The following is a 12,477-nucleotide window of genomic DNA, read 5'->3' as shown; positions in this document are numbered from 1 at the left end:
CATCTCTTTTCAGTAGAAAAAATGTGCCACTTAAACTCTAACAATCTGATACCAGTCCAGTGTGTCCAATTCAGGTACATATTGTCCTCCAAATTCACATGATTTAGTAATTTTGAAGTTTAATTCAGATGTAAAACTTAACTGGTAAAAACACACACCATACATTTGGACTTTATAATGGTTCCATCCTACCCTGCATTAAAAACATCCAGGCATGTAAACGTTCATACATGTGAGCAGCACAAGAAGGACTTACGGGATGTTTTTAGTGTCATGCCAGAGGATGCTTTACATCCACAAATGCCTTATTTTGTAGCATGTTCCCTATGGAGAAAGGCTAAAACATGTGAAGATTTTTAGCATGTGGTATGGATGAAGTGGGTAGGGAGACTTTTTCTCCCTCTCTCATAATACTAGAACTCCGATTCTTCTAATGAAATAGATGGGCACTAGATTCAGGACGGAAGAAAAAAAGCATTTCTTCACACAATGCAACTCCCTGCCACAGAATGAGGGGATGGCCACTAGCTTAGGTTGCAAACTGATGGAGAAGAAGTCTATCAATGACTATTAGTTATGATTTCTATAGGAAGCCTCTAGGTTTAGAGGCAGCCTGTCACTGAATGCTAGTTGCTGGGGGGGGGGGGGGGCAACAGTGGGAGAAGGCTGGTGACTTCAAGCCCTGCTTATCAGTTTCCTGAGATATCTGGTTGACCACTGTGGGGAACTGGATGCTGGACTGGGTTGACCTTTAGTGTGATCCAGTAGGGCTCCTCTTATGCTCATTCTAGAAACATGAGCTTGCACAGCTTGCCTTGAGAGCCTAGGAATTGTATTACCTTGGTGGCACTGAAATGTGGTTGATGGGAGTTGGTCCAACCCTTTCTGGAGGGCCATAGGTTCCCCAGCCCTGGTCTGTACTGACTGGCAGTGACACAGCAGGGTTTTAGACCAAAGTCTCTCTCAGTCCTGCCTAGAGATATCAGGGACTGAACCTGGAAACTTCTGCATGCGAAGCGTGTTCTTTACCATTTAACTACAGCCCCTCCAGTAACAGATTGAGCCTCCTGGTCCCTTCCTCAAAAGCCAATTGGTGGAACGTAAGCCTTTGAAAGAGCTATAAGCTCATAGCTTCCCCATCTAGCTAGGGCTATCATATAGAACTTCTAAATGCACATAGTGTTCCTATATGGAATGGGGTGTTAGCATGTGAGCTACTCAACTGAAATCTGCTCAGCCAAAAAGAGAATTAAAGCTTAGTTTCATGATAGAATATTTAATAAAATAACACAGCTGTTCTATTTCTGCTTACCTGGGGGTGGAAGGTCAAATTTCATTTTGCGCAGTTCAGCCATGGATGCTTGCAATTGCTCAATTACAATATCATCTTCAAACTGCAAGGAAGCAGCAGTTTTTTCCTGGAGGAATTCCCTTAGATCTTCCAGGGTCATTTTCAACAAGCGCTCTAAGCAGACAGCAGAAAATTCACCACACTAAAGATATCATGAGGGTTCTTATACAGTTTCTACTGGATGATGCTGATCACAATGAACTAGCAGCTATCAGTGCAGAGAATAAAACATAACCTTTACGATAAGCACGGTTCCATTATGCTTTCCTGTTTATATGCTTTTTTCTGCCTGACAAAAATTAAAGCAGAACTTCATCATTATGGTATTTAAATTAATCAGAAACTCTTGCATGAGCAAAGAAATGCCTGGCGCATTGATGTTTGCAGTCAGGCCATTCAGATGTTACACCTCCAGGGGGTGTAGAACTACATTCTATAACATGATGCAGTTTGCAGCACCTCAGTCTTTTACAGTGCTGTTTGGCCCGGCAAATGCATAGTCCTCAGGCATTAAATTCTATGGCCATGTGTTCAGAATGACTCCATATAAAAGCATCTGTAGTTACATTTCTAGTCTCAGAACACTTTCTGAGCACAAATCCATTACTTTTCACAAATGTAAATGAAAGATGGGGCATATGCTTTGCTCTAACACATACACAGCAGTGCTACTTATAAACACTGACTGCGTTACAGCTGTGCACAGTTCATTTGTTCTGTTCATCTCTGTCACACATTGCACACATATACTTGTCCTAAGGACTTACTGTCACTTCTGAACAAACGGATTTCCTTACATGACCCACAGGCTGCATTTGAGTCAGTAGATAGTGAATTCCACGAATCAGAACATCAAAAAAGCATTACAGTAAATCTGCTGGTCTTTAGAGTGCCACAAGCCTTCTTTGTGTTAGCTATAACAGATTAACATGGTCATCCTCCCCGTTCTTGAATTTGTCAGGAAAACATTTCAGCATTACTCTTCCCAGTTCTATTCTATTCCATTCTATTATTGTCATTCTCCCCCTGACACACATGCACACACAAATCCAGAAAGGAAAACAACATCTTGTGTCTTCCCTTAGAATTGATGACAGTCATTTAGTTTTCTAAACCAACTTGCTTTTAATCTGTTTAAGAATGCCAAGCTTAAGGGAGCAATTTTTTAAAAAATCCACAAAGTAGCAGCTAGCGGAGACATCTGGTAACCTTTATTCACTTTCTAGACGCAAGTGAATTCCATCCAAATTACAGTTTGCTGAGAGGGTTCTAATATGGGGGTATGGGTGTGCCAACTTAGGCCTTTGTACAGCAGATATAGAATGATTTTGCAAGCAAATCTATGGGTGGTGCCCATAGGGGCAACCAAATGTACAGCCAAATCTAAGATGGTACTGCTCACTGTTTATAACCAAAGCCATCACAAATGCAAAGCAAGTCTTGTTGAACCAGTTAGATAAGCAAGGAATCTATAAATATTGTTTTGTTTTGTTTTTAATTGTGGTTAAGAAATATGAGAATAATGCAAGGGATACTGACACAAATTGTGAAAAATACTCTTATCCTTAGTTTTTAGTATAGTAACTCTGGTATGATTTGTCTTTTTTTGTTCAAAGACAGGGCACATGCTTTGCATGCAGAAGGTCCCAGGTTTGACCCTCGGCTTCTCCAGGGAGGGCAAGGAAAGCATCTTGCCTGAAAACTTCGAGAGCCACTGCCAGTCAGTGTCGACAATACTGGACTAGATGGACCAATGTTCTGACTCAATATAAGACAGTTTCCTATGTTCCTATATTCTCTGTTGGTTTGCAATGATGCAAAACAAATATTCACTGCAGCTAAACTAGTTCTCAAAAAATCTCTTGAAATGTATTATTTGCATAATATGCAGCAGGTAGAGAGATGGTTTAAGGTGTGTGATGTTCTCTATGGTGTGAATGCAGAATTTGAAGGCAATGGGAGGATTTTACAGATTTCCTCCAAGTTTAGAGGTCATTGAATTCTGTATGGATGTTTTCCTACTTGCTTTGGCTGCGTTTTTAGGAAGGTCTAGGAGATGCACCATTAATTGGTATTTCAAGTATTGCTGTGGAAGCGCACATAAGCAAATCTGATGTCACAGAAAAACAACTTATGGTGGCTCACTAATAGTAAACAAAGCAAACTATTTAAATCAGGGATAGGCAACTTGAGTCTGTCCAGATGTTTTGGCCTATAACTCCCATTGCCTCTCACCATTAGCTATGCTGGCTAGGGCTGATGGGAGCTGTAGGCCAAAACATCTGAAGAGACGCAAGTTGCACATCCCTGATTTAAATGAAAACAAAAGGCAATATAAAGCCTGAAAGTAGCCATGCTATATTTGAGCCCATGAAAGAAGCACAAAATCTTTGGGAGTTTTGCAGGCTCTCTTACTAAAAGTCTCCATTCCCAGGGTCTTGACATCATTCACATTAAACAGTAAAGTCAAACATCTTACTTTTATGCAATTTAAGGATGGTGTAGGCCATGGCTGTCAGAACTCTCTCTCCTTCCAGAATGTAGATATCCCATAGCCGCAGGGTTAAAGTAAATGGAGTCTGTTTATAATGTTAAAAGAATTAGATGTTATACATTGGCACAGAAAACAGAATGCATGCATACAGTAGCGAAGTGTCCTTTATCAAACCAGTACATATTTTCATGCTAGACTCAAGACTAAGCACACTTTAATATGCATTTTTTAGGCATCCAGCAAATAAATTCAGACAGGTATGGTTTCCATTTTGGCACTTTAATGTTAAAAAGCAAATCAGTCCAATTCAAAATCCCATGCATAACAGGACTTTTTGTTGATCTTAGTGTATACTATCATCCCACTTAATGAAAATACTTACAACCAAAAGGTTACACAATATTTACTTTGAACAGCCCCAAATTATAAGCATAAATAAAGACACTGAAGTTGTAAGCATGCTGAAGCCCTTGCTCTTCAAGATCCATACCCTGTCAATGAAGCACTGCAGGAACCACTTAGTTGTATAAATCCCTGTAGACATCTGTTCCTTGTCCTAAGAGAGAATTGAAATATGGGAAATATTAATTCCAGTAGGCAAGTAAGCTGGAGGCTTGCAAAGAAAATGGTTTTAACATTGAAAACTATAATTCATGTCCTTGAAACTTTCTGAGGTCCCTAAATATAACACTTTCATCTCTTTGTTTGTCCTTGCCTAAATGAAATGAAATTCTACCTAAAAAGCAATATCTATCCTTGCCAGATACATTCACTAGGTGTCTTTTATATTTCCTCCTTGGATAACCATTGTATTCATCTTCTCCCTTCTTAACCAACATGATATACTAGAAATATTAGTTTGTACATTTATAGCATTTTGTATCTAAGTCCAGAAAGTAATTATTTATTTCACATTAAGCATTATATCATGCCATTTAGAAACAGATCAGGAGAGGATTAGAAGTTCAACAAATGTTCTGATCAGTTGCTGGAGAATCCTATGGGATGCCCAAAAGTAAACCTCCATATCACATCTTCTACAATACTGAGTAGCCATCTACAATGCATTCGACCCATCTAGTTGAATTCTTAGAAGAGGAAATATAGTATAAACTAGGCCTAAGCTGTTGGAGGGATGTTCAGGCACAGGAACGAATATACATCTGTGGTGGTCTTGCCCTAAGGTAAATATTATCTGAACATCAGTGTTCCAAGAAAGTTCAATAACCGGACACTGAGTTCACTCATCTCCACACCTAGCCTTGCTAAACTTACATACAGGATTAGACAGTAACCTGCTAAGTAAGGAATTAATAAGTCATCTATTGCTAGCGGCAAAATGGTTGATAGCCAAGCATTGTGAAGATGGCAAAGGGCTCTGTATTGATAATTGGTATCAGAGAGTATAGCAGATTGCTGTCTTAGAAAAACTGACTCAAAAATTAAGCATAGCACGAGGACAACTAAATGAATGGAAATTTGATTTCATGAATAAAGAAGAAGATTGGAGAATGCCTCCATCAGCATACACAGTGTAATGGAGAGCATAGATTTAAAGAATGGAAGCCCCGTTCTATACAAAGTTAAAAGACAATAAGATGGTCCAGGGTTTATGAGAGGGGAGTAAGGAAACAAAATGTCTTAAGTTAATGACTAATAATATTAAATCCAGGTGAGAATTTGTATCGAAATCGAATGTATATGTATGATGTAATATTTTGACTTATGTAACCGGAACTAAAGAATAATAAAAATCTAGAAATTTGAAAAAAATAAAAATAAAAATGAACTGAGCTTAAGCAAGGCTTAAGCTGCTGCTACTGGCAGTAAGTACTGCCACTGTCCTTAACCAAAGCTACCAGACTGGCAATCTAAAGGAGAACTCTACTTGCTGTTCCATGCTGGAATTTACACTCAGCAAGCTATTTTCAAAATGGCTCAGTTTTAGAGGAATAAATTGAAATGCCACTGTCATAAAGGCTAAGTACAAATTCTTTTGGGTCAAGGTTGGCCATTTGCAGTGTATGAGGCATCACTGCTTACGTTAAAGTTAGTTACCTGGAAGAGTGATGACAACTGGATAAAGCTGATTTAGCCATTCTTTCCATCACACAGTTTAAGGTATCATTTTAAGACATACCAGGATAGTGGGGTAACTAAATCCCTTTGGACTCACTGAAGTTCCTCACAAGTGGCATTATGAAAAATTAAAATGAAAGAAAACTGCACCATATTCCAGAAAGTGAGTCCTTGGCATTAAATGTCAGTATGGGGCAGTATTCAACTGTGTCATTCCACTAATGCAAATGGTGTTGCACTAGTGGAAACTAGGTTCTGAACCATGCACAAGAGGAGACTGAAGTTACATTTAGTCAAGTATGGTTGTGCAGCCAGTTGTACAAACATAATTCACAAGCTTTTGCACAGTCAGTTGTGCAAGCGTAATGTGCAAATGCTTGTGAAACAGAAAGATTCAGCAGAACTCCATTAGTGCTATTTGAGTTTGTGGAATGACACCATTGGATATCGCCCAGTAACAATGCAGGTATTACAGTTTGCAACCAGTAGCAATGCCCTGTCAGTGTCTAAATAACACACTCATTATCTTGAAATAGTCACTCGTTTTGCTATAAAATCCTTCAGATTTGAAAAAGTTATTTATGTTTAACCACTCTGTTCAACTATAATTTCAAAATAAATTGTTTAGAGAAATGGCACTTTCTCCACTGATTAAAGCAATGAAAGTTTTGAAATGGAAATGGTGCATAGTCAAATATTGGGCTATTTGTGAGCACAAGATAACTCTTATTACTCAAAAGTTAAATGTATATGGTAAATGTTTACTTAACAACAGAAAATATTACCATGTGCTTCTTCAGCTTCGGAAAAAGTTTGTTTAAGATTGCTTCATGGTGGGCTTGGAATCTCTGTAGCTTTGGGAATCCAGGAATGAAAAACCCTTCAGAGGGAAAAGACACAACCAAAACACAATTACAAGGAATTTAAAACGAAAGCTGAGCAGCACAGCATCTAATGTGAGTACGTAATGTGGACCTTCATTTCTTAATACGCCCCAATTCCAGCTGCTTCCAAAAAGGATGAAAGCCACTCATGTATAATATTAAAGTGCAGTGCTTTTCTTTCCAAGCCACCAATTTTACAGTTTCATATTGGTACAAGATCTGGAATTCTGGAGACGACCAAAGAGGAGGGTGCTGTTGCACTCATGTCCTCCTTGTGGGTTTCCCACAGGCCACTGGTTGGCCACTGTGCGGACAGAAAGCTGGAGAAGATGGGCCTTTGGTCTGATCTAGCATGGCTCTTCTTATGATCATTTGGCAGATCAGAACATTTGTTATTCTCTCAAAATACCTTGGGCACTAGTAATATTGCCCTAGAGCTTTCACTAATAATATTGCACTAGTGTAAACCAACACTAGCGTAACGTCGTTAGTGCTTGCTAGGCAAAGGGAAAAAGCAGTGATTTGCCACCAATTGGCAACGTGGCTCATCCCTTTCCCTAGCAATGCTAATGACATTGTGCTAGTGTTACTTTACACTAGTGCTCTGACAGAACTGGATATTGCCCTTTATGCTTAGCCAAGGCTGCTTACAGGACTCACATTGATTTGATAGCTTTTGGAACAGGCCTATCTCATACCTGACTGAGTATTGCTAGTAGTTACAGAAATAACTACTACAAAGCAAATCACTACAATGTGGCACCATGCCCTTCTGCCATCGCTAAAAACTAGCAGATTCCTTTTAATCCATAAGAAAGGGAATCTGAATAGTTCTAGGGCATTTTGTCCTCTTTTATAGTTCAAGACTTCGCATATGGTAAACGGATCAATGGGCTGCTCAGACTTTCATCTTCTGTTACTTATGTATAGAATTACACACAACAGATATATAGGATTAAACACAATGACCTCTTTTTTCAATAAAATGTAGTCTGTACAGAGCTACTTCTCTGCTTCTCAAAGCTCCAGAATCATGAAAGGAGCTTTAATTTAGCCACGTTTTAAATGACAGACCACTTTTTCTGGAAGTGTCTGGACAGATGCATTGAGAGTTGTGTTCTGCAGATATTAAAGCAGAACCCCAAGTTCTACAATATCTCAAAGAACAAGGGCTAGCTCTGGTGCCACCAAGAGATTTCACTGCACAGCATGTTTAACCAGGAATGAGACGGGTGTGAGAAGCAAATAGGAGGCCAGAGCCTAATTTCCAAGTTCAGCAGCCCAGGACCTGTGGAACACCTGCCCTTGGAATACGATTGGAAAGGCAATATAAAAACACTATTAAATACATATAAATAAAATCAAGAAAGGAACGTAGTGTTTTCAGTGAAACCTTACCATGCATTGCATGCCTCTGGTTGGTAAGTAGTTGTGCCAGTGCCCAGAAGGCATCCTCTTCATTTAGATACATCAGCAAGATAGCTGCAATCTGACTCATTCCCTGGCAGTAGCTCACTTCCTGAAACATCCAAGGATATAGATGCATGTTACACAAGATTAGCTTCATACCAGAATGCACCACACACACAAGCACAACATGAAACTTTCCCCTAAGTCCACTCATTGGGGCACAGTTTTATCCAAATTATTCAGAAAGTTATGCAATTGCTAACCCTCAATAATTTATTTATTTATTTGATTTGTACCATGTCTTTCGACCAAAAATGGCACTCAGGTTGTCTTACAATCACTGATAAAAACAGCAATAAGTAAATATATTAAAACAACTAAAAACGCAACAGCAACAGAGTAAAACAGCAAAAACATACCCTTAAGGACATAGCCCAGTGGTAAAGCATATGGTTTGCATGGGAAAGGGCTGGGAACAGAACTCTGCCATATTGTAACATATTGTCTGCAGTTTAAACACTCGTAGAAAGTAAAGCAATCATTATATCTAGGGATGTATGAGAATTCCGATTTTGCTCGCAAAATACGCAAGCATGCCCTGTTCAAAGTCCCAAAAGCAATCATGAGCAAGCATCTGCCGAAAATGTTCGCAAATTGCTTCTGTTTGATTTGTGAAATTTCCCACTTCAATTTCCTGTAGACTTATTTCCCTGTAGTTGGAATCAGACCTGTTTTACTCTATGGAGAAATTGGCACAATTAGGACATTTGCACAATTCTGTGCAAGTTTCACATTTGATCGCTGCATGATTTGCGTGCTCACGCAGAGCGAGCAAGCAGTGATTGCAAACACAAGCAGGAATCAGACATGAGATGAGTGATGAGATTATATTTGGAGAATCTTAGGGAAGTCGAACATTGCTTGTTCACCCATCCCTAATTATAACCAAAAACCTTGACGTTTAAACTGAAATATTCTGTATAAATTCCAGCAGCTATATTTAGAACATAAGGGAGTTTCAACATGTCATATAAAATTAGCTTTGAGTTGAAAGGTCACTTCTTAATTTTGCGTAAAGTGAATTCAGATAACAATACAACTGGTTTAGGCATTACTGCATAGAATAAGAGAAAAGCTGCAGAAATGCCACTTTAAATTCTTGCTGGATAGCCAGTTCAAAGGAAAGGATAACCATCTTCTGCAAAACACTGGAAAAATGTGTCTTCCCATGCTTGGATCATCTGGGTTAATCCTTCCCCTGCTGGCACATGGAAACAACAAATTCTGTAGCTAATTTAAGCATATTCTCTCCTCTATGCCCTTTGGCTGGAAATGAGTTAACTGACTGTAACAAATTGGAGTCTTGAGCCGTGAAGCTACCACTGAATGCAGCAAAAGAGGTCACAAGGAGAATGGACAATATCCTCATTTGATGGTAGGTCAGAATCACAGAGAAGCTACTCAGAAAGCAGGTCTATAGTAAGGTCCATGTATTTCTGAGCTCCTCTTCACACAAAAAGGGTTTCCACAATATGCTTGCAATCTGCTGAAGTTTCTTCATTATGAAATAAAATCATGATTTTTATAATTTTTTGACCCAGCACCAATGGATTTTGTTAGTAGCTGCTGCAACTAAGGGTAGGAATGTAACTTTTAAAAAACCAATTCTTCCAAAAAACAATGCATATTGTTTTTGGCAGTATTGAGCTCTTTTTCTGCATTTAATGACCTAAAGGGTATCACGCTGCCATTCTGAAAGTACATTTTGCCACCTCAGAATTAATTTTTTTCTATACTAAATTATTATTATTATTATTATTATTTATTTATATAGCACCATCAATGTACATTACAATTTACAATTTTATTGTAAATTGTAATTACATAAAATTACAATTTTACATTACATAAAATTACATTACATTACATAAAATTACAATTTTATTGCCAAATAAGAAATAGGGACAGAGCCTTTGAGTTTCCAGCTAGATCTCTTAACTTCTTACCGTGTTGTAAACTGAGTAGGCGGAAAGGACATCGAACAACGCTTGTTGCCTAGACAAGAAAAGAAGAGTACAGTAAGAATAGAACAGAGTGGGGTCTTAATGGCTGGATTTGGACAACACGCTGCAGCTTGTTATAGGTTATTTATCCATTATGAGCCGTGGTGCCCATGAGCACCAGGTTGCATATCCAGTTCCTGCTCAGGATTGTCAGGTTGTGCAAACCAAGCAAGCATGGATTATGCAAAGGTTAAAACATCCTTGCATAACCCTAAAACATACCATGGGTGATACGAGAGTTGTTTAACCATCACATAACCCATATTTACCAGGTTCACATGACACGACAACTCACAAGTGGGGGTTGCATATTCAAAGTGGTGGTCACATGGGCCCCAACCTCTCTCTGGTTTAAATAACCCACGGTGGACTGTAGTACCATATGAGCAGCCCCAATGTCACATTTTCAGCAACAGTTTTTAAATAATCCAATAGTTCTTTAGTGGTAGTGATTCAGAAGAAGAGCATTGTGACTATAAAGCAAATAAAAAAATAACAGAAGCACTGTTACTGGCTCTGATGTAGTCTGCCATTTCTTGCCTTCCATTCTACCTGCTGGAACATAGCTAGAACAAGAAAGAGGGAGAGCAGGTGGATTGCAGAAACACTATGATGAATTTGGGACGAGAGACTGTTGCTCAAAGTAAGAGTGCCCTGCTATCACTGAGTGAAAAAAACTCATTCTCACTAGAATCTGGCAACCTAATTCTGCACAACGATTTTAATGATACTGATTGGTGGGAGATTCAGGACAAATAAAAGGAAGTACTTCTTCACACAGTGCAAAGTTAAATTATCGAATTCACTACCATAAGTTGTAGTGATGGCCACCAATTTGGATGGCTTTAAAAGGGGATTGGATAAATTCCTGAAGGAGAAGGCTATCAATGGCTTCTAGCTCTGATGGTTATGTGCTACCTCCAGTATCCAAGGCAGTAAGCCAGTGTGCACCAGTTGCTGGGGAATATGGCTGCACCATGTCCTGCTTTGTTGGTCCCTGGTTGACTGCTGGTTGGCCACTGTGTGAACAGAGTGCTGGCCTAGATGGACCCTCGGTCTGATCCAGCATGGCACTTACGTTTTTATGTTCTCATTGTATATTGATACCAATACATGTACTGAGTTATGTAGACAGTCCCAGTTTTCTGAGGTGATAAACCTGAGTCTGTGTTATCCTCAGCCTGCAGCTAGGACTTCACGTGAATGAATGTTCCCCCCATACAAAAACATTCCTCTACATGAAAACTAAATGTCAGGGAGAAAGGTTCTAGTCTATCCTGGAATGCTAGATTCCATGTGCAGGAAGTGTTTCATTTCCTACGGGGAAGCATTCAGTCATATGAGTACAGAAGGTCCAAGTCCTTGTGATACTTCTAAAGAAACTTCCAAAGTGACATCATTCTCCTTCTACAAATTGTGAAATTGAACAGGGGTCAGATCCCCTCAAAGCAAAACAAAAAACAAAAAACACCACACCTGGATGTTCTAGAAATAAAGCACAGTCTGAACCAAAGATCTTTGAATGTTTCTTTCAAAGATTAATCCTTACTCCCTCCCTCTGAAAAGGGAAGAGAGATGTCTGGATCTTTAACTCTTTTTCATGGGGCAATATTTATTTACTATGCTTTATCATTTCCTTATCTTAAGCTGTTTTCCTAGATCTAAATCTAGTACAGTTCTTAATTAACCACCCCGCTGCCAGCCCTGCAGTGATCTGCTCATTATATTTCGATTTATACTCTTCCCTTAGATTCTTCAACAAGCATTTGCAACAGCTGGACGAAGGATCGGAGGGCTATAGCCAACGTTGCCTGGGCAGACTCCTGCTCACACAGTATGACTTCCCCTTCTTCTCTTCCACTCTGCACACACCACAAATCTGCTCAGGAAGGTCCCCCAAACTTTTGGAACAGATTTGGCGGGCACAGAGGGGGATCTGTTCTGCCAGCAGTGTCTATTCTGGTGACAGATGGACACAAATGGGACACAACCCAGAGATAAAATAAATTTATTTAAATATGAGGCATAAATGGGAAAGGTTCATGTATGAGAAACTCACTTCACCCCATAGCGATCCCGGAACATGATGTGGTTTCGAAAGGTGCGATTGACATCCAGGTCTATCTGCTTGATTTCTGATGAGAAACCCTTGGCTTGTTCTTTCATTTTCTGGATGAAGGAAGATTTGTAAAAGCA

General features: G+C 39.3%; 1 protein-coding gene across 1 annotated transcript in view; it reads right to left on the bottom strand.

The window, feature by feature from the left end:
* Nucleotides 1-12,477, bottom strand: part of LOC134392613 (USP6 N-terminal-like protein) — a 114,887-nt gene that overhangs the window by 8,271 nt on the left and 94,139 nt on the right. The window contains exons 8-14 of the mRNA XM_063117077.1: nucleotides 12,341-12,450; nucleotides 10,225-10,273; nucleotides 8,207-8,327; nucleotides 6,710-6,804; nucleotides 4,336-4,401; nucleotides 3,831-3,930; nucleotides 1,313-1,465 (exon numbers count right to left, since the gene is read on the bottom strand). Of these exons, the coding sequence (XP_062973147.1) occupies nucleotides 1,313-1,465; nucleotides 3,831-3,930; nucleotides 4,336-4,401; nucleotides 6,710-6,804; nucleotides 8,207-8,327; nucleotides 10,225-10,273; nucleotides 12,341-12,450 (694 nt within the window). The remainder of the gene's footprint in view (nucleotides 1-1,312; nucleotides 1,466-3,830; nucleotides 3,931-4,335; nucleotides 4,402-6,709; nucleotides 6,805-8,206; nucleotides 8,328-10,224; nucleotides 10,274-12,340; nucleotides 12,451-12,477) is intronic.

This window comes from Elgaria multicarinata, chromosome 2 (assembly GCF_023053635.1).
Source record: "Elgaria multicarinata webbii isolate HBS135686 ecotype San Diego chromosome 2, rElgMul1.1.pri, whole genome shotgun sequence".
Lineage (NCBI taxonomy): Eukaryota > Metazoa > Chordata > Lepidosauria > Squamata > Anguidae > Elgaria > Elgaria multicarinata.
This window is presented reverse-complemented; position numbering and strand designations above follow the sequence as displayed.